Genomic DNA, 23,138 nt, shown 5'->3' with positions numbered 1-23,138 from the left:
AACACATAGAGAGAAGTGAACAATTCTGATACCTCTCATCTTTAAAAGAAAAAATCGGCTCAGTCTTTTCCCCTTAAAACAATACCCATCTTCGAGGATGTATTGTAAATACTAATAAATAGTGTTTTAAGAAGTTAAAAAAAACCTTAAACTCTGGTTTCAACTTTGTGATCTGATTTTCTCCCATTTGTGCTGTGCTTCTGAGGTTCCTCGAGGACCACAGAGCAGGGGTGAGGATGACAGCTGTGCAGGTAACCCACAGATCTGTGCGTGGGTGATGAGAGGCAGGACCTGCTGCATGTGTCCTGCTCATCAGCTTTCCCCCGGATGGGTTGAAAAGGAAATAACACAGCCTATGGTATGATTTAAAAAACACACCAACCACGAGTTCCCATCGTGGCGCATCAGAAACAAATCCGCCTAGGAACCATGAGGTTGTGGGTATGATTCCTGGCCTCGCTCAGTGGCTTAAGGATCTGGCGTTGCCGTGGCTGCAATGTAGGCCAGCAGCTGTAGCACCGACTCGACCCCTAGCCTGGGAACCGCCATATGCCACTTGTGTGGCCCTAAAAAAACAAAAGACAGAAAAACGAAAACATGCAGTTGTGAGTCAAGGAAAGCATTTTTCAAGCCTTTCCTTAAGTGTATTATGCTCAAGCGGACTGGGAGGTTGTACAAGCAGGGATCTCAGTGCGGCCACTCAGAACTGTCCTCTTGAGGCCCTTACCTTGGTCTGTTTCTTCTCAGTGGCGTAGACAATGGAGGTACAGCAGACCTCGGCGATCTTGCGTCCTTGGCCATAGAAGGACCAGCAGCAGATTTCATCCCCAATGACATCCTTTATGAACAGGACCCTTCCATTAAAGCGTAGAGACAGCTTATCAAACAGCTCGATGTTTTTCAACATATTGTCATCGGAATTGCTGCAAAAAGGCATTTGCTAAGGTGAGTGCAGCCTGGTATTAACTGCCACCACCAAGTAAGTGTCCCCCCCACCATCCCTTCGCAACCTCAGAACAAGCCCACAAAGAGTGCATCACAGTCCCCACTGCTCAAAGGGAAGTGAGGGTCGGAGCACTCAGGGAACTGTCTGAGGCCAAAAACTAATAAATGGCAGAGCTGAGCCTCAAAAAAAGACAGCCCTGGCCTCTAGTATGCCAGCCAGGAACACAGGCTTAGAGTGGCTGCCCTGCTTGTGGAACAGCAAGAAATGGAACGCTGAAAACTGGGGTCTGCAGGCACAGGCACCGGGAGACGTGGAGAAGAGCCCCACAGAGCCCCAGGACCTGCCCAAGGGGAACTTTTTATCCTGGGTTCATTTATGGGTCTTGAGTCACTTCATCAAATACCCTGGCATCCTTAACTCCCTGATTTAGAGCCACATGTTCCCAAGAGCCAAAAGGTATTCTAGAAACCTACATATACTATTAGTAGGATCATAAAATGGCTAAGCCACTTTGGAAGACCACTTGGCAGGTCCTCAAATGATTAAACCGAGAGTTTCCATACGACCCAGCAATTTCACTCCTAGGTACATACCTAAGGGAAAATGTGTGTGTACATGCATGTCCTCAGCAGTATTATTCCTAACTGCCAAAAGGTGGAAACCACCCTAACTGCCCATCAACTAATGAATGGATAACCAAAATGTGGTCTGTCTGTACAACGGAATATTATTCAGCCATAAAAGGGAATAAGGTACTGATTCATGCTACAGAATAGATGAAACTTGAAGACATTAAGTTAAATAAGCCAGTCACAAAAAGCAATATATTATTTTTTTTGGGTTTTTTGTTTGTTTGTTGTCTTTTTGCCTTTTCTAGGGCTGTTCCCAAGGCATATGGAGGTTCCTAGCCTAGGGGTCGAATTGGAACTGCAGCCGTCGGCCTAAGCCAGAGCCATAGCAATGCAGGATCTGAGCAGAGTCTGCGACCTACACCATAGCTCACAGCAACGTCGGATCCTTGACCCACTGAGCAAGGCCAGGCATCAAACCTGCAACCTCATGGTTCCTAGTCAGATTTGTTAACCACTGCACCACGACGGGAACTCCAACAAAAAGCAATATATATTGTGATTCCACTCACAGGAAATGTCCAGAGTAGGCAAACCCATAGAAACTGAAAGCAAAACAGTGGTTGCCTGAGGCTGGGGAAGGTAGGAAGGTGGAGGGAAATGGGGAGTGAATGGGAGTTCCCACTGTGGCACAATGGGATTGGCGGCCACATTTCTGGAGTGCTGGGACACAGGTTCAATTCTCAGCCGGGCACAATGGGTTAAGGATCTGTGTTGCTGCAGCTGTGGTGTCGGTCACAACTGTAGCTCATATCTGATACCTGGCCCAGGAATTCCATGTGCCACGGGGCAGCCAAAAAAAAAAAAAAGAAATGGGGAGTGAATGGTAATGGGTACAAGGGTTTGAGATGATGAAAATAGTCTAAAATTAGGCAAGTAGTGATGCTTGCACACTGTGAATATACTAAAAACATATTAAAAATCACTGAATTGTATATTTTTAAAGGATAACTTTAACAGTCTGTGTGAATTAGATTTCATATCTATTGGTCTATCTAGGCATTCAAGAGGTGCAAAAGGACCAGCCTCATCTGGAAGGGAACAAGGGGAGCTGGGCCTGGCTGGTGTGGGCAAAGGTTTACCTAGCAGTGCGGATGTCTTTTCTGGCCAACACCTTACCTGGTATATGAGTATTTGTTGTTACTTCTGTTGTAGAGCAACTTCACAGCTGGCTGCGGGTTGTTTTAAAAAAGGAAGAAGAGAGTTACTTGGAGTACAGATGCAATGAACCACTGGCTTCCCATAGGGCTGGGCCTGCCAACTGGGGAGGAGCTAGGGAGGGAGAGTGCAAGACCCAACACCAGGGGCCACACAATGAACTGTAGGCTCCCATTCCTGACCCTTTCTCAGGCCTTGCTCAGGCAATTTCACATATTTTTATTGAGAAACTTATTCAGAAGAACCTCTGCCATTTTTGGTAGCAGAAGGAACGCCACAAGGGAGCCTCTGACATACCTTATTTGAAGTTGCGATAAGTTTCTGTTCTTCCTTGGATGAGGTGATGACAGGAACTTTGCAGAAAGGCTCATAAGTATCTTTGTTCTGCTGGAACAAAACTTGCTTTCAGCCTGGGAGGCCTGCCCAGCATTGGACTGCTTAAGCTGGCCTGCTGGGTAAAGACAGGCTCTGGCGAGGGGAGATAGGGCAGCCATGGCTGGGAATCGAGGAGGATTCTTAGCACCAGTGAAATAGGATGGGGGACAATCAGAAGTGGAGCTCTCAATGAACTTGCTCCCTGGTCCGGACTGTTATATGCCAGGGTGTTCAGTGAACACTAATAATGATGACACATTTTCACAGCCCAGGAAGCCCCTCAAAAATGAACTCTAAACAGGGCAGATGAAGTATGACTGCATCAAAGCTCCTAAAACCCCCACAGAAATGACTGCAGAGGAATAAAAAAGGTATACACCCATAAGGGGAAAAAGAATGGGAGAAGTAAGGTCAGCACACAAAAGACGTCAAAAATTCAAGGCTGTACTGTACAGAACAGGGAATATATCCAACCTCCTGGGATAGACCATGATGGGAATAATATTAAAAACAAATATATATATATCTATATATCTGAGTCACTCTGCCATACAGCAGAAATTGGCACAATAGTGAATCAACTATACTTTAATAAGAAATAAAACTGTCTGGTTACCTAGACCTTATCATATTAAGTGAAGTCAGAAAGAGAACAGCAAATAGCATATGGTATCACTTACATGTGGACTCTAATAAAAAAACAATACAAATGAACTTATTTATAAAACAGAAAGAAACTCAAATATTTTAAAATCAAACTCAGGGTCACCAAAGGGGAAACCGTGGTGGGGAGGGGTAAACTGGGGGAATGGGATTAACATATACCCATTACTATGTAATACAGCACAACCATAAAATATAGTAGTATTACTATACAGTATAGTAGCATTACTATATTATACAGTAATGTGTGTTTTATAAAACTCTTTTATATAGTTATACAAAAACAGACAACTAACAAGGACCTACTGAATAGCACAGGGAGGTCTACTCAATGTGCTGTAATAACCCACATGAGAAAAAAGAATGCATATATGTATATATGTATACAATTGATCCACTTTGCTGTAAACCTGAGGCTGATACAACATTGTAAATCAACTACTACCCCAGTAAAATTAAAAAAGAATTAATGTGGAGTTCTTGCTGTGGCTCAGCAGGTTAAGAACCCAACATAGTGTCCATGAAGATTCGGGTTCGATCCCTGGCCTGAGTTAAGGATCCTATGTTGCCATAAGCTGCAGAATAGGTCACAGATACTGCTCGGATCTGGCATTGCTGTGTCTGTGGGGTATGCCCGTGGCCGCAGCTCCAATTCAACCCCTAGCCTGGAAACTTCTGTATGCTGTAGGTGTGGCCTTACATACTAAAAAGAAAAAAAAATTCAAGGCTGGAGTTCCCTGGTGGCCTAGTGGTTAAGGATCTGGCACTATCACTGCTATGGTTCAGGTTCTGAAGGCTGGTGGGCACAGGATAAGAGCAGAGGATTGCTTGCCAGTTGGCAGAAGCACTGGTGAGAACCTCCCTGCCACCACTGCCACCCCCACCCCACCACTGCTGAATTCCCTTCCCCTGACTGTTAAAAGAGAAAGGTCCATTTTCCTGGAGCAGCTTGTACAAGAGAGGACAGAACTGAGTTGCTGTTCTGAAACAGGGGCATTAAAGCGAATGGTCTACACACTAAATGGTGAACTCCACCTCACCCCAGCCCCCTTCCTCTACTTAGATCCTAGAAGGCAGCTATCAGGCTTGTACCCACCAGTCAAAGAGAGTGGAGGAGGATTCCTCTGCGGGGAACCACCTGTCCAAAAAAAGGCTTACAAATTCTGACACTGAGGGTTCCTACTGAAAAAGTCAGGTTTATCATCTGCCACTGAAGCCCACTGGACAACAAGAACCAACACATACAGTTTTCCAAAGCCTTACTCCTAAATTTCAACAAACTAAGGACTATCAGATTATACTCAAAAAGCCTCTCAAATATGAGTGTGAAATCAAAACAAAGAAAAAGAGAAGCAATTACACAATAAAGGCAGCAAAAAGAAAACTTCAAAAAGTATTATTGGACAGACAAGAGCAGGTAGCACATCTCATCAAACAAGATCAGCATGCTATACAAAGAAGACCACTTCTTGAGAAGAAGGAAAGGCTCTTAGGAATTAGAAATATGATACCAGAAATAAAAAATTTAATAGAATCGTTGCAAAGATAAAGTGAAAAAATCCTCTGAGAAAGCAGAACGATAAAAGCGACAGAAACCAGGAGAAGGTCAGACCTGGGGGTTTAATCTCAGACCAACAGAAAACCACAAAAAGGGAACCCAGAGGGCATGTCTCTAAGACAGAGATCAAACAGATTCCCTGATGAGTTGAACATACCACAAGGAGACTGATGTTTCTGAGAATTTAGAGCTGAATTAGGGATATGTACTTAGAAAATAAAATACACAAAAAACAATGAAGCAATCACTTAATTCTGGCAAACTGAAAAGTTACACAAGGAAATAATCACTGTATACTCTGTGGCTCAACAATATTTACACAACTCAAAGTAAAACTCTGAATACTGATTTAACCAAAACTGGGATAAACTATGTTGGGAAAAGGAATGCATGCATGCAAGTTAGGTAGTGGTTGGCGGTGGTGGGGTGCATGAGCTAAATCTTAATTTTCTATAATAATGTCAGCAGGTAATGTTGAAAACTGGAAAATCAGAGTCCCCGTCATGGTGCAGAGGAAATGAATCCGACTAGGAACCATGAGGTTTCGAGTTCGATCCCTAGCCTCGATCAGGTTAAGGCTCTGGCGTTGCCATGAGCTGTGGTGTAGGTCGCAGACGTGGCTCAGATCTGGCATTGCTGTGGCTGTGGTATAGGAAAGGGGCCACAGTTCCAATTGGACCCCTAGCCTGGGAACCTCCATGTGCCACGAGTGCAGCCCTGAAAAGACAAAAGAAAACTGGAAAATAAATAGCTGTATTAGAAATGAGAGTAAACAGAACTGCTGCAGAAAATTGCAAGAGGCTGCTGAGGGGTGGGAGTGGGTGAAGGACATATGGTGGTGTTTTTCATACCAACCTTAAGACACTAACTTGACTTCTTAAATGCTTTACATGCATTACTTTAATAAACATAAGAATGAAATAGAAAATAATAAAGTAAAGGCTACAACATTCAGTTAGGGTTATAGTGAGTTCCCAGACAGCTCGTGGTAGAGATGGTGGGTACAAATAACCATTCCTCAGGCAGAGAGGCATTATGAGCACTGCTCCCATGGAGAGCCACGCAGTCACTCCCCACACAGTGCTTGGGGGAGGCATGCACACAAATCGGATTCCTAGGACAACACAGAGGGACTCTTCTGCTTCTCTGCCATGTCTTAACTTGCCTTGAACTAGATGGCCGCTGGCTCTATTTAGAAGCATTTGGGGTTTCTAGGGATTCTGCTTTCCCTAGACTTGACCCCAGTGATCCTGCCCCAGGTCCTGCTGAGAAGTAAAGGGTGTCTGTCTGTAGAGATTATGCTGGGCTCTCAACAATGACTTGTGGATAAAGAAAACAGATCAAGTTTTATACCCCATGGCTCAGTCCTGAAGCTGCAGTGTACCCAGGAGAGGACCCAACACCATGGGGACTGAAATAAGCCACAGGGGAGCAGCTCTAGGATTAATTCATTAACTCTCACAACAGCTCAGTGAGGTAGAAACTGCCCTCATTTGCAGGGGGTAAACAAGGAAGGCAAGTGCATGGGGGCCCTCCCACCCACACTGGAAGAAAGGGTGATACCTACTTGCAGGGCTGCCTGGCACTCTTCCACCAGGCCCTGGACCAGGTAGTACTTGGCTTCTGCCAGCAGCTCCTCAATTTCCCGGCGGCTCTCAGGCAAGGGGACTGCTCCGTCACGCAGGTAGTTGAGTATCGTACCAAAGTGCTTCCCACAGCGATCAATGAGGATCCAGCCTGGGAAGTGGGGGGGAGGGCGGGTGGGGGGGTGGAGGGTTAGGACTGGAAGGCACTGAGAAGAACTGGGGTGTCTCTTGGCTTCCCTCACCTCTCAGGAGAGAGCAGGACCATGGGACCACAGAGAGGGTTGCGGCCCCACCTGCCAGCAAAGGGCTGATCCGGCCAGGCCCTGCCTGGCAGCACTGCCACAGCCTCTAGGCCCTGCTGGCTAGAGACAAGCACACCTTAAACTCATTGGTCGGGGGCTCTTTTAGACATCAGGGCCTTGGTCCTAAAAGCATGTTTCCAAAGTACCCTCAAAAATCCATTCACCAGGAGTTCCCATCGTGGCTCAGTGGTTAAGGAACCCAACTAGGATCCATGAGGATGCAGGTTCGATCTCTGGCCTCACTCAGTGGGTCAGGGATCCAGCGTTGCTGTGAGCTGTAGTGTAGGTTGAAGATGTGGCTTGAATCCCGAGTTGCTGTGGCTGTGGCGTAGGCCGGCAGCTGTAGCCCCAATTCGACCCCTAGCCTAAAACTTTAATATGCCACAAGTGTGGCCCTAAAAAGCAAAAACTAAAAAACAAAAACGCATTTACCAGGTATACCCAAGAGGGCTTGCTGCACCACACCTGGATAAAATGGGCCCAAGTGACCACATTCCATCGACAGGGAAAGGCTCCTGGCTTGAAAACATCTACGCCCTTCTTCGTCAACACTTTTTTCACACTTCCAAATAACAGAGCCATTTATAAGGAAGCAAAAGGCTCACTCCCAGACTGTGGCATGTGGCTCCCAAGGGTGACCCTCAGACACTTACCAGCACCACCACATGAAGTTCTATCTGTAACCACCTCCCCCAAACAAACAAGCACTGAGTGGCTAATGATAGCAATCAGAGATGAAATGGTGAAGCAAACAGACCCTGGCCTCAAGCAGTTCAGTCTAACATGGGGAGATGGTGCCTGCATTTATTAGATAAGGAAACTTGGCCAGCTGCTGACCAGAACCAGGCACAGTTAGGGATTCTTAAGGGTGGGGGCAAAGCAAGCTTGCCCACTTCTCAACATGCTCTCCAATCTTAGCACCAGCCTACAGTGCCTACAATTCCTCCACTAGAGATCCAGGGCTTCGCAAAACTCCTCTACTGAGTTTCCACTGTGGCTCAGCAGGTTCAGAACTTGACTAGCAACCATGAGAATGCAGGTTCAACCCCTGGCATTGTTCAGTGGGTTAAGGAGCTGGTGTTGCGGTGAGCTGTGGTGTAGGTTGCAGACGCGGCTTGGATCCTGCATTGCTGTGGCTGTGGTGTAGGCCAGAAGCTGCAGCTCAGATTTGACTTTAGCCGGGAAACTCCCATATGCGGCGGGTGCGCTAATAAAAACAAGACAAAAAAAATTCCTCTACTGAAATGCAAATGTTACTGGGAGGAGGAAAGAGGACTGGTGCCTAGGAAGAGAGGGGGGTGCCAGAAAGTGAAGTAAGGCTGGGGGGAAGGCCAGGTAAAATATGAAGCCAGACAGATGCAGAACAGCAGGGCCACCTCGGCAGGGGCCCCAAGTCTCCTGCTATCTTCCCCAAGTTGCCAGCACCCAGGGCAGTTAGGAGGTTTACAGAGGAGTTGGTCATTCTCTGCTCCTGCTTTCCCTCTGCTTTGCTCTCTGTTTCGGAAAAGGGTCACGTTTCCACTCGCAAGACCACTGTGTCCTCCCCAAGTCCTGCTCAGACTCCAGGCTCTGGGTCGGCTGCAGAGGCCAATGAAGGGCAAGGCACCCTTTCACCTCCCAAGTCAGTTAGCCCACCTTCACCAAATCCAGCCCCACTAAGTGTGCTCTGGTGTTCTAACGCACTAATTGATGTTCTTTGCCACAATCACCAGGAAAGTTGACAACAAGACCACTTCCACACCCCATTGCAACTAGTCCTCAGCCCAAGGTTCCTAGGCCTTTGGTTAATGGTTTGGTCTCATCCCTCCAGAGCCTTCTGCTTAGCATCTCCATGCTGCCATGGCTTGCCCAGCTATGAAAATAATCCCCAGTCAGGGCAAACACATGTAAACATGTGATCTAGAGCCAAACCATGGATCCCAGGAAGGATGAGGCCTTCAAAGGTGAGGTAAATCCTATCACCTTGACCGTGCCCACTGGACATTATGCTACCACTTCTTTCTTAATCTGAGACAGCAAGTATGGACTCTGTATCTGTTATGCCCTTCAATCGCCTAGAGGGCCTTGAGCAAACAGGATAACCCAGGACAGCCGGACAGGGCCGACCATAGCACAGGGCCCGCATCCCAGGGAAGGGGCTCTTCCAGTTACAGGTGGGGGGTGAGGGTGGGGTACTGTGAGAGCCTGTGATGTCCCAGCAAAGCCAAAAATGCAAATTTCCCCTTAAACTCTCCTGATTTTTCTCTTTTTCTTTAGGGCTCCACTCACAGCATATGGAGGTTCCCAGGCTAGGGGTCAAATCAGAGCCACAGCTGCCAGCTTACACCACAGCTGATGCAGGATCCAAGCCAGGTCTTCGACCTACACCACAGATCACGGCAATGCTGGATCCCTGACCCACTAAGCAAGGCCAGGGGTCAAACTCACATCCTCACGGATACTAGTCGGATTTGTTTCCACTGTGCCACAACAGGAATTCGTCTCCTGATTTTTAAAACAGTAAACTGATTCTTTTAAAAACCTGTCATTAACCCACCATAAGGCAGCCAAATCAGGGCCTGCAGGCCACCAGCTTGTGACCTCTGTGTCACTCTGGGTCGGGCTTTTCTTGATGAGATTTAGAAAAACTGTATTATCTTCCCAGCAGTTTTTTGTTTGTTTTTGCTTTTTTTCTTTGGCTTTTTAGGGCCACACCTGAGGCATACGGAGGTTCCCAGGCTAGGGGTCGAATCGAAACTATAGCTTCCAGCCTATACCACAACCACAGCAACACCAGATCTGAGCCCCGTCTGTGACCTACACCACAGCTCATGGCAATGCTGGATCATTAACCCACTGAACAAGGCCAGGGGTCAAAATGTGAGTCCTCATGGATACTAGTCAGATTCGTTTCTGCTGTGCCACAATGGGAACTCCTCAGCAGTTCTTTTTGAGGAAGACTCTGTCCTCTGCGTTTCCCACAGATGAAAACAGAGGCTCAGAGAGGTTCAGGGACATTCCCAAGATGGGAAGGCACAGCTAAACCACAATGGAAAACTCCTATCACAGGAACTGAGAAAACACGCAGAACCTCAGTCTCTGGGAGAAACGACAACCAATTCCACCCAGCTGCTCCGGGAAGAAAACCTCCCTAGTCGCCTTTGATGCTTGGACAACTCAGCTGCTAAGAACAAGGGCCCCTGAAATCAATTACCCAAGTGACAGTCCAGAGTTTCCATAAACGAGTAGGCGGACCGTGACACTGGGCTCTGACTCAAGAATGCTGTCAGGAAATGCTTGTGGTGAAGGAATCATACTTTGGACAAATAAGGGCAAAAAAAAAGAACCAGGCACACTCTCCATGAGGTTTCAATTAGCGTTGTGACTTCAAAATATTTTAGCTGCTTTCCAACCAGGAATCTATCTCTTTGAAACAGTCAGCTCCAGTCCCCAGAGTGCAGAAAAGCTACCAGAAGCCAAGCAGCTTCTTGCCTGTGGGGCGTCCTTCCTGCACCAGGGAGCAGGTGGGCTATGTGGAAGGCTGGTCGAGTCAGGGCAGCCTGGGGTCCCCAGCCCCTTGAGCAGGGCTGGAGAGTGGAATGGGAGGTACAGACCCAGACGCTCCAGGACAGGCTGAGAGACCTAGCAAGGTGTGGTGGTTGAGAGCGTGGGCCTGTGCTGGACACCCAACTCTGCGACTACTAGCTGGATGACGTCAGTGTCTCACTAAACCTCTCTGTCTGGCAGTTTCCTGTTCTAAAAAGGGTGCCTCAGGAGGTAAATAAAGGTAAGATGAGAGACTGTACAGGAAGCACAGGACACAATGCTGGGTCTATGGGCAGCACTCAGACTAGGTCTTTGATGGAGAGCCTTGTACATGTCATCATTGCAGAACCGAGAGAGGCAGCAGCAGGGCCCAGTCCCCAGGAGGGTGTCTGCATGGCTTTCAGGGCATCTGAGAGGAGGCTTCGTGTGGGCAGGGAACTGGGCCTCTGGGCTTGCCCCCTCCCAGCCCTGTGTACTTCCTCTCCTCCTTCCCTCCTCCCACCTCCTCCAGGGAGCTGTCACTGATCTCTCTGTCACAAGTATTTAGTTTTTTATGGTCCCCAAACCTGCCTATTCTGAGGTTGCCTAAGGTACTTGGGTACTTGTTACAAATTCCAACTCTTAAAAACTGCCTGATTCTTAAATCAGAATCTCTAGGGTAGGGAGTCTCTACCTCGGCGCTACTGACACTTTAGACAGGTAATTCTGTGATGGAGGGATGGTTCTGCACATCGTAGGAGTTGTGGCAGCATCCCAGGAACACCCCCTCCCCCAAATAGGATACCAGGAAATGTCCCTGGACACTGCCAAATGTCCCTGAGGGTCAAACTCAGCCCTGGTTGGACACTACTGACTGAGATAGATCAAAGGCCTAAATGTAAAAAATAGGTAAAAACTCTGAGGTATGAAAAAAACATCATTTAAAAAGTCAACAAGTCATATTGGGAGAAGATATTTAGAACCTAAAATCACAAAGAAATATGATCCATAATATGTATTTCTACAGAGCAATAAAAAAAAAGGAAAATGGGAAAATGTATAAGTAAATAAGACACTGTGCAGCAGCTAAAGGATGAAACACAACCAACCAATACACATAAGACATTCAATGCACTAGAAATTAGGAAATGTTCTTTCCCCCCCTTTTTTTTAAATGGCTGCAAATGCAGCACATGGAAGTTCCCAGGCTAGGGACTGAATCCAAGTCGAAACTGATTGGTTAAAGGAACATGAGATCCTTTAACACACCGCGCCAGGCGGGGGCTCGAACCCGCACCTCCACAACAACCCAAGCCATCGCAGTTGGAGTCTTAACCCACTGCACCACAGTGGGAACTCCTAGAACAACACAGTATCATATCATAACAATCAGATCGGCAATCAGTAAACACTGACAGCGACCAGTGCTGGCAAATATTCAGACCCCTGTGGCGAGTGTAAATTGACACAACCACATAATAATATCGAGTCAAGCCTAGGATGAAATCCCCAATTCCTCTCCTGGGAATAAACTCTAGGACCAAACTCCTGGGTGTGCCTGGTATCTTGTGGCAAAGGGTGGGAAGCAAGGCCCTGGAGAAACTCACACATACACAGGACAGATGTTCAAGAATGATAATAGTCCTAATGGTGAAACAGTCTGATTAACCATCACAGAACCCAGATCCGTAAACTGCAATATATTCCCAGCATGGACCACTCTACTTCAGGGAAATGTGTGAACTAGGGCTGTTTTATCATGGCTCAATCTCACAAGCATAATGCTAACGAAAGCAAACTAAAAGGCTACAAACTTTGTAACAACACCATTTACGTAAGGTTTAAAAACGCACATTGTCTGGGGCCTCAGACAGTTGTAGTAAAACTCATTTATGGCAAGACCCGCACCTGTGGTTCTCAGCCCTGGCCGCACATTCAGAATCCTGTGGTGAGCTCTGAAAACGTCCTAATGCCCGCCACAGCCTGTCCAATTACTCTGGCTCTGGGGGGCCCAGGTGTCAGGGTCTAGCTCCAAGGGTGGCTCACTGCGCAGCCAAGACTGAATCCACCTGAGTGACCCCCACAGCCAAGTTACTTAGAGATTCTCACTGGAAGGGAGAAAGGCAGAGAGGGTAAAGAGAGGCCCCACCGGTCCAGGTGACTTTTTATTGCTTGTCTGAGTGGGGGCACAGGGGAGGCTGTTCCATCATTCACAGTTTGATGAAAGCTTTCAACATACTCCAGAATTCCGCACAAGACAGGGGCCCAGAGATCTCTGGAAAACAGGTAGTGTGGGTTTTCCCACTTACCATACTGACCTCCCCACTGGTTCTCTAGGGAATGTGTGAATGTGTTAATTAGATTAACAACTCTCTAATTTACACGCTTCTTCACTCCAAAAACATTAGCCAGAAGGAGTTCCCTGGTGGTTCAGCAGGTTAAGGACACTGCATTGTCACTGCAGTGGCCCAGGTCACTACTGTGGTGTGAGAACTTCCACATGCCGAAGGTGTGGCCACCCACCCCCAGCCCCCCCGCCACCAAAAGACAAACAAAAATACCCTATTAGCCAGAGACCAGGCACTATTCACAGGGGCAAAATACTACACCAAACAACAGGGATGAAGCTGGCAACTACAGGTGAGAACCACTGGAAAGAATTCGCATTACAAAAGGTGTCACATCAATCTGCCGCCAGTAATGACACTGACGAGGGCTGGAGGGCTCAGGGAGAAATTCCAGCCCTGTAAGAACTGAACCCTCCTGGGGAGGCGTCTGGGAAAGGCCTGATGCCTGCCCCTGTCCTGGGCTTCTCAGAATGTGGAACTGCAGTACTCCCATCCCTCAAAGCCCAAGTGGGCCACTTTTCCCAACCTGCTGAGACTGCTTCCCCATAGCCACTCAGAGGGCTCTGCCTTCCCCCTCTTCACCCAGGCAGGACTGAAGCAAAAATGAACAGTTTCCACTGACTAAGTCTCCTAAAGTGTCAGCAGCTCTGTCAAGGGCTTTCTGACATCCTCTCTGTTGAGGAATTAGATGCACAAGGAATAAAACTCAGGCAGAAGGGCATGGAATGCAACAGAGTCTGCCACCCACCCAGGACTCCAGGTCCCCTCCCCCAAAGCAATCAGTTTCTCAGGCATCCTGCAGAGATTTCTGGCAACACAATGCATACACTGTTCGGTACCTTCGGAGGCCCTGTCCTTTAACCAGCATGCCATCCTGACGGCTTCACAAGCCCGCATGAGCTGCACTTGGCACTTTGGCATGTTTGTGGCTTCCTGCCTGAAGGCCAGGGTGAAGCTGTGAGATGCAGGAAGTCCACCTCATTTCGTAGATCTGAGGGTGTGCTCGGGCCAGGGGTCAAGCTGTGCAGTTTACTCCCAGGGGCCAACAGGACTGCTCTGAAGGACCAGACACTCAGCCCGGCATTCCAGGCCCAAAAGGGTTTCAGTACTAAGCCAGTGGTTGGACCCTAAGATTGCCACGCTTGGGCGACCTGGCCTGGGCCCACATCAAACCAGGGTCAGTAGACAGTAAGAACTAGTAAGCTCTGGGTTTAGTAGCTTGTTTCCAGCCCAGTAGCTTTTAAAAAAGCATCTCACTGGAGATGCAATTTCTCATCAATCGGTAACAACACCAGTCACCCCTCACAGGGTGAAAAGTGAGGCTTAAGTGAAGTAACATCCATCAAAGGCCGTATTGTGAGCTTTTCATAATGACTTGAAGGGGGCTGGAACTGTCCTAATGTGAAAACCTGAGCGTTGGAGTGTCAAAGACAAGCACTGCTTCCCCAGAGATGCTGGGTTTTCCAGGAAGCACAGGGAAAGGATATCTAACAGCTATTTAGAAGCCTGTGCAGGCCCACTGGTTCCACTCCCAGGTACCTCCCAGCTGGGGGACAGGGAAGTTTGCAGACTTTTTCTTTTCTTTTTTTTTTTTTTTGACATGCCATCAGGCCACCAGAGCCAGGGCTTTCAAGGAGACAAGGCTTCTACTTTGCTTTCAAAGTGACTCGGCTGCTTTTCCTGAGCCTCACCAGAGACTAGGCAGGGTAAAAGAAAAGCCACAATAATCCTGAGTTCTCAGATAAGGTCTGTTTCCTTCAGCAGCTGGGGTGCTATTGTCTTGTTTTCCACATACACTCCTGGGCGATGCTGGGTGTGGCCCAGCAAAAGGGATCCTCCCACTCATAAAAAGCTTTCTGGGTGAGGCACAGAGGCAGCTCTGGGACTCTAAACTCACTCACCTGCTGCTGGGCCAGAAACCCAAGTTCACAGGGAGCCAAGGGAAGCAGAACTGTGAGCCCTGCAGCCTGGCTTCTCCAGGACACAAAAGGCATTACCCCAGCTAGCAGATTTCCGGACTTTGGCCCAGGGCCCCCCATCCTATTCCCTGTGTCAAAACTTGGCACTCTTCCAGGAACTACCACCCTTCAGAAGGAATGGTGTGTCAGGAGTTCCCATCGTGGCTCAGTGGATAACGAATCCAACTAGGAACCATGGGGTTGTGGGTTCAATCCCTGGCCTTGCTCAGTGGGTTATGGATCCGGTGTTGCCATGACCTGTGGTGTAGGTCGAAGATGCGGCTCAGATCTCGTGTTGCTATGGCTCTGGTGTAGGCCAGTGGCTACAGCTCCAATTAGACCCCTAGCCTGGGAACCTCCATATGCCACAGGAGCAGCCCTAGAAAAGGCAAAAGACCAAAAAAAAAAAAAAAAAAAAAAAAAAAAGGCATGGTGTGTCAGCACAGAGGCCAGCCTCAGAAACAGGTAAGGTAAGGTCAAGCCAAGCTGTAGCCTGGCCAGGACTAAAGAAAGCTCAGGCCAAGGAACGAAGGATGGGCCATCTTTAAATTTCATGTGACCTGCCCTATATCCCCAGCCAGGGATGGAAGATACCCTCCTGCAGGTATATGAGTGTTCCAGGTAGGAGGAAAGTAGTTATGCTATGTAGGACAATTTTAAACAATTTTTTGACCTTTACTAACATGAGTTTTCACCCCCACACACACCCCCACCAAAGCACTAAATATACATACAGTGAACGCTTACTATGGGCCAAAAGCTCCATAGGGTGGCTATCACTGTGCTCATTTGCCGGATGGGGAAATGGATAAATCAAAACAGATTAGGGTCACCAGACACTAAAATGGGGAGCTGTGACTCAAATCCAGGTCTGTGAGTTTGTCAGAACCCCATCCTAGGAGGACAAGGGTCCAGAGAAAACACTCACACCTCTGTCACACTTGAGTTTCACTCTGATGTCACAGAATCACCATGGAGAGAACTGGAAGAGAGCTGACCAGGTGAGTCCTGAGTCCACTGCACAGAGCTGAGGCCTGGGGCATGAAGTGCCTTTCTCAGAGCCACACTGCAAACCAAGAGCTAAGTTGAGACTATGACCCCTGGTCCAGCTGACTCCTACCCATCCTCAGGCCTCAGCTCAGATGTCACTTCCTCAGGGAAACCCTCCTTGACCACACCCCCGATTACATCCGGCCTCCCTGTTACTCATTCTCAAGGCTCCCTGCACGCCTGGTAACACAGAGCACAACAGGAAACCTGGGCCATGTACACTGCCGTCTCTCACTGGTTTGCTGAACTCAGAGGACGCCCTCAAGTGCCAATGTGTCCCCCGCCCAGACCCTGGGCTTACCTTCGCTGTCGGTGAGCACCTCCATGCGCCCGCTGAACATGGCTTTCAGCATGGTGTCCTGCTTGGTCAGTGTCTGCATGGTGGTGTAGTAGAGGGCTCCGCCCACATTCAGCTTCACGTATTTGGAGCTGGGGCTTGTGCCCTTGAAGGAAGTAGTGCGGGTCGCAGCCGCTGGCACCGCTGAGCTCACCACACTTTCTCCTGACATCTCTTCCTGCCAGGGGACGAGACACAAGATCACCAGGGTTGCAGCACCAGGCCTGTTTACTTCTTTCAGCCAGCAGACCACAGCTGGCCTCCAGATGTGTTTTACTTAGTGCAAGCATACATGACGTGGAAAACAAAGTTTGCTCCCGAGGCTGTCAACTCTGGAGAGTTCTTGGGAAAATCTAGACTTCCGGCTTCTCTTAAAATCAGAGGCCAAATAGGCCAGCCCGGGAATGAGTGGTAGGAGCTGGGGTGTTGGCTGTCCTCCAGGGAAGGGCATGCATTTCCCCAATCAGCCCCCAACACCACACAGATGGCTTCACCTGGCTTTACTTGCTCACCCTGGAGACACAAGTTTGCCACTAGGTCTTATGTTACAAGAACTTCCTTTGTGCCTGCTACCCATATAAACAAATACCCTGGCTGAATCCTAAAGCAGCCCAAAGCACTGCCGAGGTCTCTGTTTCCTTATCACCGTGCACCGTGGAACAGCTAAAAGCATCATTTTTCAGCTGAATTACAGATGAAACAAGCTTTTATGAAATTGAGTGGGATCTTAACTATCGTGCGCCTATAAGGAAAAAGTGTTTCTGAGAACTCAACAACAGGCATAAAAACTCTTGGAAGCTGGAGTTCCTGTCGTGGTGCAGCGGAAACAAATCTGACTAGGTACCATGAGGTTGCAGGTTCGATCCCTGGTCTTGCTCAGTGGGTTAAGGATCCAGCGTTGCCATGAGCTATGGTATAGGTCACAGACGAGGCTCAGATCTGGCGTGACTGTGGCTGTGGCGCAGGCTGGCAGCTACAGCTCCAATTAGACCCCCAGCCTGGGAAATTCCGTATGCTGCGGGTGCGGCCTAAAAAAAGACCCCAAAAAAACCCCCCAAAAAACAAACAAAAAAAAAACTCTTAGAAGCAAGTTACTGCAAAATTAAAGACTTTCTGTACTCGTTCCACCCTAGACAGCAAGGTCTGATGTCTCCCAACTGGCACTGCCAGCAATCGTCAAAAGAATGTACATACTGTCTGACTTAGGCAGACGTAGGAAAGGAGACTGGTACCTGGCACATAAATCCTCAAAGAAAACATTTCTTGAACAGGTGAAACTCTCTAGCTTGGTGTCCAAGAGTAGGCTGAGTTGTTATTGAATCTGGGGCACAGCATTGAGGAGAAGGCAGCCCTGAGAGCCAGGAGCTGGCCTGGCTTTCACCACAACATGAATGACCACACAGTGCAAAACCATCAGACAAGGCTGCTCTGTGGCTGACGGATCGACATAAATAATTATGTCCGAACACAGACAAAAACAACAACAATGTCCCCAACACACGCACACACAAAAAAACCAGTAAGAGCCATGGCTGCTTTTTTACCAATTAGAGCGTGAGCCCCACTCCATCCTTCCTGCCTTCAAGTGAGGAATTGCTGAGACCCAGTCACAGAATTAGTCCTGTTTTCCGACAGCATCAAGGCAGAGCAAAGCCCCACTTCCCTGACTTCTCCCCCCCAAATCACCCACCACAAGCCCGAGCGCTCTGAGATGCCCCACAGTTCTCCCCCAATGCACCAAGGAAAAAAACCTGACTGACTACAGACATGCTCTTGGTGGCTTTGCCAGGAGGGCACAGACAGCACAAAACTTTTAAAACTATTCCCTGATACTGCAAGTGCCCTTCTGGCACAGTGGGTTAAGGATCCAGTGTTGCCACAGCCATGGGGCAGGTTGCAATTTCAGTGTGGGTTCCATACCTGGCCCCAGAACTTCCAAATGCTGAGGGTGCCACCAAAGAACAAACAGAAAAACAACAAAAACTATTCCTTGATACTAGAAAAAAAGATTGTTTAGTCTTCTTAAAATTCTCTATGCCTCTCTACCTTTTTCAGATCCCCCACAATGAACACCTATTACACTTATGGTAAAACACAACTGTTATTTTTTAAATGGAGAAGGGACTGACAAGTAGCAACCTGCCATCCATGGGTGATAGCAGAGACAATGGCCAACTTGATCTCCATTGCATCAAAAGAAATCACCCACTGGGGAACTGGTGGCAGGGTCCTGCAGAGTGACACAGACAAAGAATGGCCTCCTGGGGAGCAAAGTGTTTTCGAAAGAAACTGTTCCTGCTTCATCAAAGGAAAACATCACAAGAAGTTAGGTTTTCAAAAGCTCACCTGGGGCCTCTGTGGCCTGATGCCTAACACAAAAGACTAAAAGCAAGCAGTGACCTCTCCCTTTCAGCTTTCCTCTGAAATCAGCCCCCAGAGACTGACACTAACAGTAACCACCAAGCATTTCCCCCAGAAAGACACTGTCCATGGGATGACAGAAACAGCTTATGGGAATAAAGACCTGGGGGGGGGGGGGGGCCTTACAGTTAAGGATTTTAGGGGGGTTGGGGGAGAGAGGGTTAGTTAAGGAAATTTATCCCCAAATGGAAATACTTTAAAGCACCCCTTTCAGATCTAAATTTACACAAAAGTCAGTATGTTTTTGGGAAATGGTGTAGCATTTTTGTAAGGCACTTAACCATGAAACAGACAAAAAAGACATCATAAAGGATAATTTTATGTACTGTACTTTACTTTCCAATACCTTTTTAAAGATAATCAGCACACAATAAAGTGTAGAGACAGATGAGTTTCGGACAACTTTTGCATCTATGGAGCCCCCACTCCAGTCGAGATAGAGAACATTTCCATCAATCCAGAGAGCCCCTCCTTTCCCACTCCTCCCTCCAGAAGATACCACTGCTTCAGTTTCTATCCCCAAGTACAACCATTTAAAACCTAAATGATGTTGGACAACAGCCATTGTTTCCATTCTGTGGATTCCGATACCTTAGCCCATAGACATTCAGTCACTTCCCAAAGCATACTGGTGACAGAGGAGGTGGCTTGGTGACAAAGCAATGAATGATGTAGGCAAGTCCTGCCTGGCCTCAAGCCCATGACTGTATCAATGATCATGCTTGGTATGGAGAGTTATGATATATAAACTGAGAAAGGGAGCCCCACACCCCCCTTCTTCAGGAAGTACCAAAAAAAAAAAAAAAAAAAAAAAGCTAAAAAAAGAAAGAAAGAAAGAAAAAGATGGGAGGTCATGTGTGGCTGAGGGCTTGGGTTTGGAAGTTGGAACTGAGTTTAAGCCCCCAGCCCTGCCGCTCACCAGCCGCGGGAGCCTGGACGAGTCATCTCTCTGAGACTAGCCCATCGAGCAAGCAGGGACAGCAGGCACACCTCCCTCCCATGGCTGCGGTGAAGGATGCCACAGAGAGTGCTCAGCCGGCCCCTGGCTCAAACCAAACACGAAGCACTCCAACTATGATCATCTGAGAAAGCTGTTCAAGTCTCAAATTATCCTCTCTCTGGAGATGTTTCTAGCTCTAATGACATTCAGCTGAATTACTTGGAGATACAGGCAGAAACCATCCTGATCTAGAGCTTGAGACTCCCAAATAGACAAAGAAAGCTCTGAACCTTTCTAGAACCCACCTTTCCAAAGGTCAGTCACTATGAGAGGCCCTCGGCAAAAAGGTTCTGGCTGTGTCCACGTCCCTAAACGCCAGTCACAGGCAGCAGACGACACAAAGCAATAGACAATAAGCGTCTCACAGCAAATCTCTCTTCAGAGGACTCCTCAGCCATCCCCACTGGGATCTTGCTTTTTAACTTGTTTCAAAGGCTTGAGTTCACTATCAACAAGGCTGGGGAGGTGGGGTGGCAGAGAGCAAAATTGGTTCCAAGAAACAGAGGTAATTAATACTTGAGCTATTGGTTACTGATGTGATTCAATCAGTTTATTCCAATTAGATGGACAAGTCCAGGCTTCTCTCCCCCTCTGAGAGTACTGTTGCTGATTCTAAACAGTGGTTCTCCACTTAAGAAAAAATACTGGTTCTGGGCCCTACCCATGGAAATTCCTTTTTTTGTTTGTTTGTTTTTGTTTTTAAATGGCCGAACCCACGGCATGCGAAAGTTTCCAGGTCAGGGACTGAATCTGAGCCGCAACTGCAACAATGCCAGATCCTTTAACCCACTGTGCTAGGCCAGGGATCGAACCTGCACCTCCCCAGCAATCTGAGCTGCTGCAGTTGGATTCTTTTAACCTACTGTGCCGTGGCTGCAACTCCTATCCATAGACATTCTGATGTAATTGGTCTGGGCATAGAGCCTGAGCAAAAGAATTTTAAAATTTAAACTCCCTAGGTGATTCCAGTGTGCAGCCAATATCGCAACCCACTGTTCTAAAAGTTCTGTGTAGCCCCCACTCCAGTCAGGCTACATTTAACTTCCTGGTCTTGGAGAAGCTCCTCAACCTCTTGTTCTGTGGGTCCAGTGAATTTCTGACCACACATAAAAACAAACCAAATCATCAAAAGCAAAAGCAGGTCCCTACTCACAGCTTCAGGCCACATACAGACAGGAAGCAACTGTACACATGCTTAAAAAATAAACCATCAGCCCAAGGTGGGAAACCTTTGACTTGAAAAGAGGCCCAGGCAAGGACCACAGGAAAAAAGGCACCAAATCCCTCCCCCTTAGAGGTTTCCTCTACATCTCTATTTAACTATCTCCCTGGTGTGTGGGTTGGGGGAGATGTGTGTGTGGAAGGTTAGAACGAGCATTTAGCAAACCTGGACTGCATGTCTGTGTGAAGTTCAGACAAATGGCTTCATAGGGGATCAGTTTCCAAACTTGTAAAATTCAGTTAAAACCATATGCTTCATAGTAACCCTCAAGGAATAAATGAAGTATTTAGCATAGTTTCCCTTCCGCCCCTCAAGCTCTCCTGAAGACCAGAGGTTCCCAGCCCAGGTGGCAATGGACTCACCTGGGTGCACTTAGAAAGTACTGATGCCGAGGCTTCACCCCAGAACAATTCATCAGATTGGGGAAGGGTGTGGCAACTCTGAAACCAGTGTTTCAAAAGCTCTTCAGATGATTCTAATGTGCGGCCAGAGCTGAGAGCCACAAAGCTAAGGCGTTTCTTTAATCAGCCAGATTCAAGAGTCACTGCCTTGAGGCCAATTATAAAACTTTCCCAAACTGAGGGCACTTCTTCAACTCAGAAAAAAGTCTGCTGTTCCATTTCAACTAAATTCAATCAGGCACGTTAACTGTAGCATTGGTTTGCATCTGAAACTTACAGAATGGCTTCTGCCCAATTTCTTTCTTTTGTGTTGAACACACAAACCATCGGTCTATTCCTCTCAACAGTCTAGTGAGGAAAATGTTATCATCAACCCCATTTTAGGGGAAGAAAAGTAGGAATCAGAACTATTAGGGTCCTCCGATGCCCACTCTCATGCCCCTCTATTACATAGCCCAAATTAAAAAACTCATTACTCTCAACCCCTGCACAGCTTTTGCTGAAACAGACTGCTGGGCCCCACCCCCAGAAGTCTGCGGGACGGCTTGAAAACTTAGCCTTTTCTACCAAGTTCCCAGGTGATGCTGCTGGTCTTTGAGAACAACTGCTTTGTGCTTCCTTCCCCTCAGGTGGAACTTATTTTGCACAAAATACTGTCGTCCTAAGTCAAATACAGGTTGAATCTTTTTTTTTTTTTTTTCTTCAGCATTGGCCTTGGTACTAGTGTGCCCTAAAGACTGCACTTTCCAGGGAGGAGCCATGGGACAAACAAGTAAAAAGAGAATGTGGGTTGAACTTTGGTCATTCCCACCCAGGGAAAAAGCTATTCGAGGAACAGACCCTTGATGGCTTTCAAGCACAGAGAAACCACCCCACAGCTAGGAGATGGACTGTGAGACACCCCAGCTCCTTAGGCGTGACCACCTTGGACCTTGAGGGAAAGGACTAGATAGGTACCCAGGAGCCAGATAAGGGGCTGGACTGCGTGGCGAAGGGACCCTGACTTCAGACCCCTGGCAATCCTCCGCGGAGTTCCCAAGACCCAGCGCACACTCGCCCGTGGGCTCCCTCCATTTATTTCCTCCACTCCACTGGTTCAGGGGTTCAGACGTACCTGGAAGCCACTTCCCCGAAAACCATTACCTTCTACCTCAACTTCCAAAGCTCCCTCAAAGCTCCGCTCCTAAGAATCCCACTTCACCCTCTCATAACCAACCCATCTCTCCTTCACAACCCTCCCCAAATTCTCATTTTCCACCCCAAATGTCCGTCTTCAATAACATCTCTTTGTTCTCTCTTTAATCACCAACTCCCATTTCCAAACAGCCCTAAGACTCAGAGACTGCCCTCTCTACTCACCCGCGCATATATTCCCAAGCCCAGATGCCCTTTCCAGGATCCCCAACAGCCAGGGACACCCCCCCTACACACACACACAATTTTCTCACGTACAGTTCTCCGTCCAAAGCCCTTCCCCCACCCCGGGCTCTCCCCGCATCCTAATGCTCCCACCGCCTCTCCCCTACCGCAGCTGCCCCTCAGCGCACCCCTCCTCTAGGTCTCTGCCCCCTCTACTACGCCTCTGTCCTGCTCTCTCCGCCGCCTAGAGCCCCCAGTCTATGGGCACCGCCCTCCTTACCATGAAAAGTCGGAGGACGCCGGAGTCTCCAAACCCGGACT

General features: G+C 48.0%; 1 protein-coding gene across 2 annotated transcripts in view; it reads right to left on the bottom strand.

Moving 5' to 3' along the window:
- KCTD10 (potassium channel tetramerization domain containing 10) overlaps window positions 1-23,138 on the bottom strand; it is a 27,425-nt gene extending 4,287 nt beyond the window's left edge. The window contains exons 1-6 of one of the 2 annotated variants that reach the window (XM_005670738.4): window positions 23,098-23,138; window positions 16,379-16,592; window positions 6,897-7,066; window positions 3,031-3,120; window positions 2,695-2,747; window positions 728-923 (exon numbers count right to left, since the gene is read on the bottom strand). In XM_005670738.4, the coding sequence (XP_005670795.3) occupies window positions 728-923; window positions 2,695-2,747; window positions 3,031-3,120; window positions 6,897-7,066; window positions 16,379-16,592; window positions 23,098-23,100 (726 nt within the window). In that variant the 5' untranslated portion in view covers window positions 23,101-23,138. The remainder of the gene's footprint in view (window positions 1-727; window positions 924-2,694; window positions 2,748-3,030; window positions 3,121-6,896; window positions 7,067-16,378; window positions 16,593-23,097) is intronic. The other variant, XM_013982975.3, reaches the window with a different exon arrangement.

This window comes from Sus scrofa, chromosome 14, assembly GCF_054392235.1.
Source record: "Sus scrofa isolate SSC_HxYL_T2T_F1_AM1 chromosome 14, Sscrofa_HxYL_maternal_Yorkshire_Landrace_v2.0, whole genome shotgun sequence".
NCBI classification, from domain to species: Eukaryota; Metazoa; Chordata; class Mammalia; order Artiodactyla; family Suidae; genus Sus; species Sus scrofa.
This window is presented reverse-complemented; position numbering and strand designations above follow the sequence as displayed.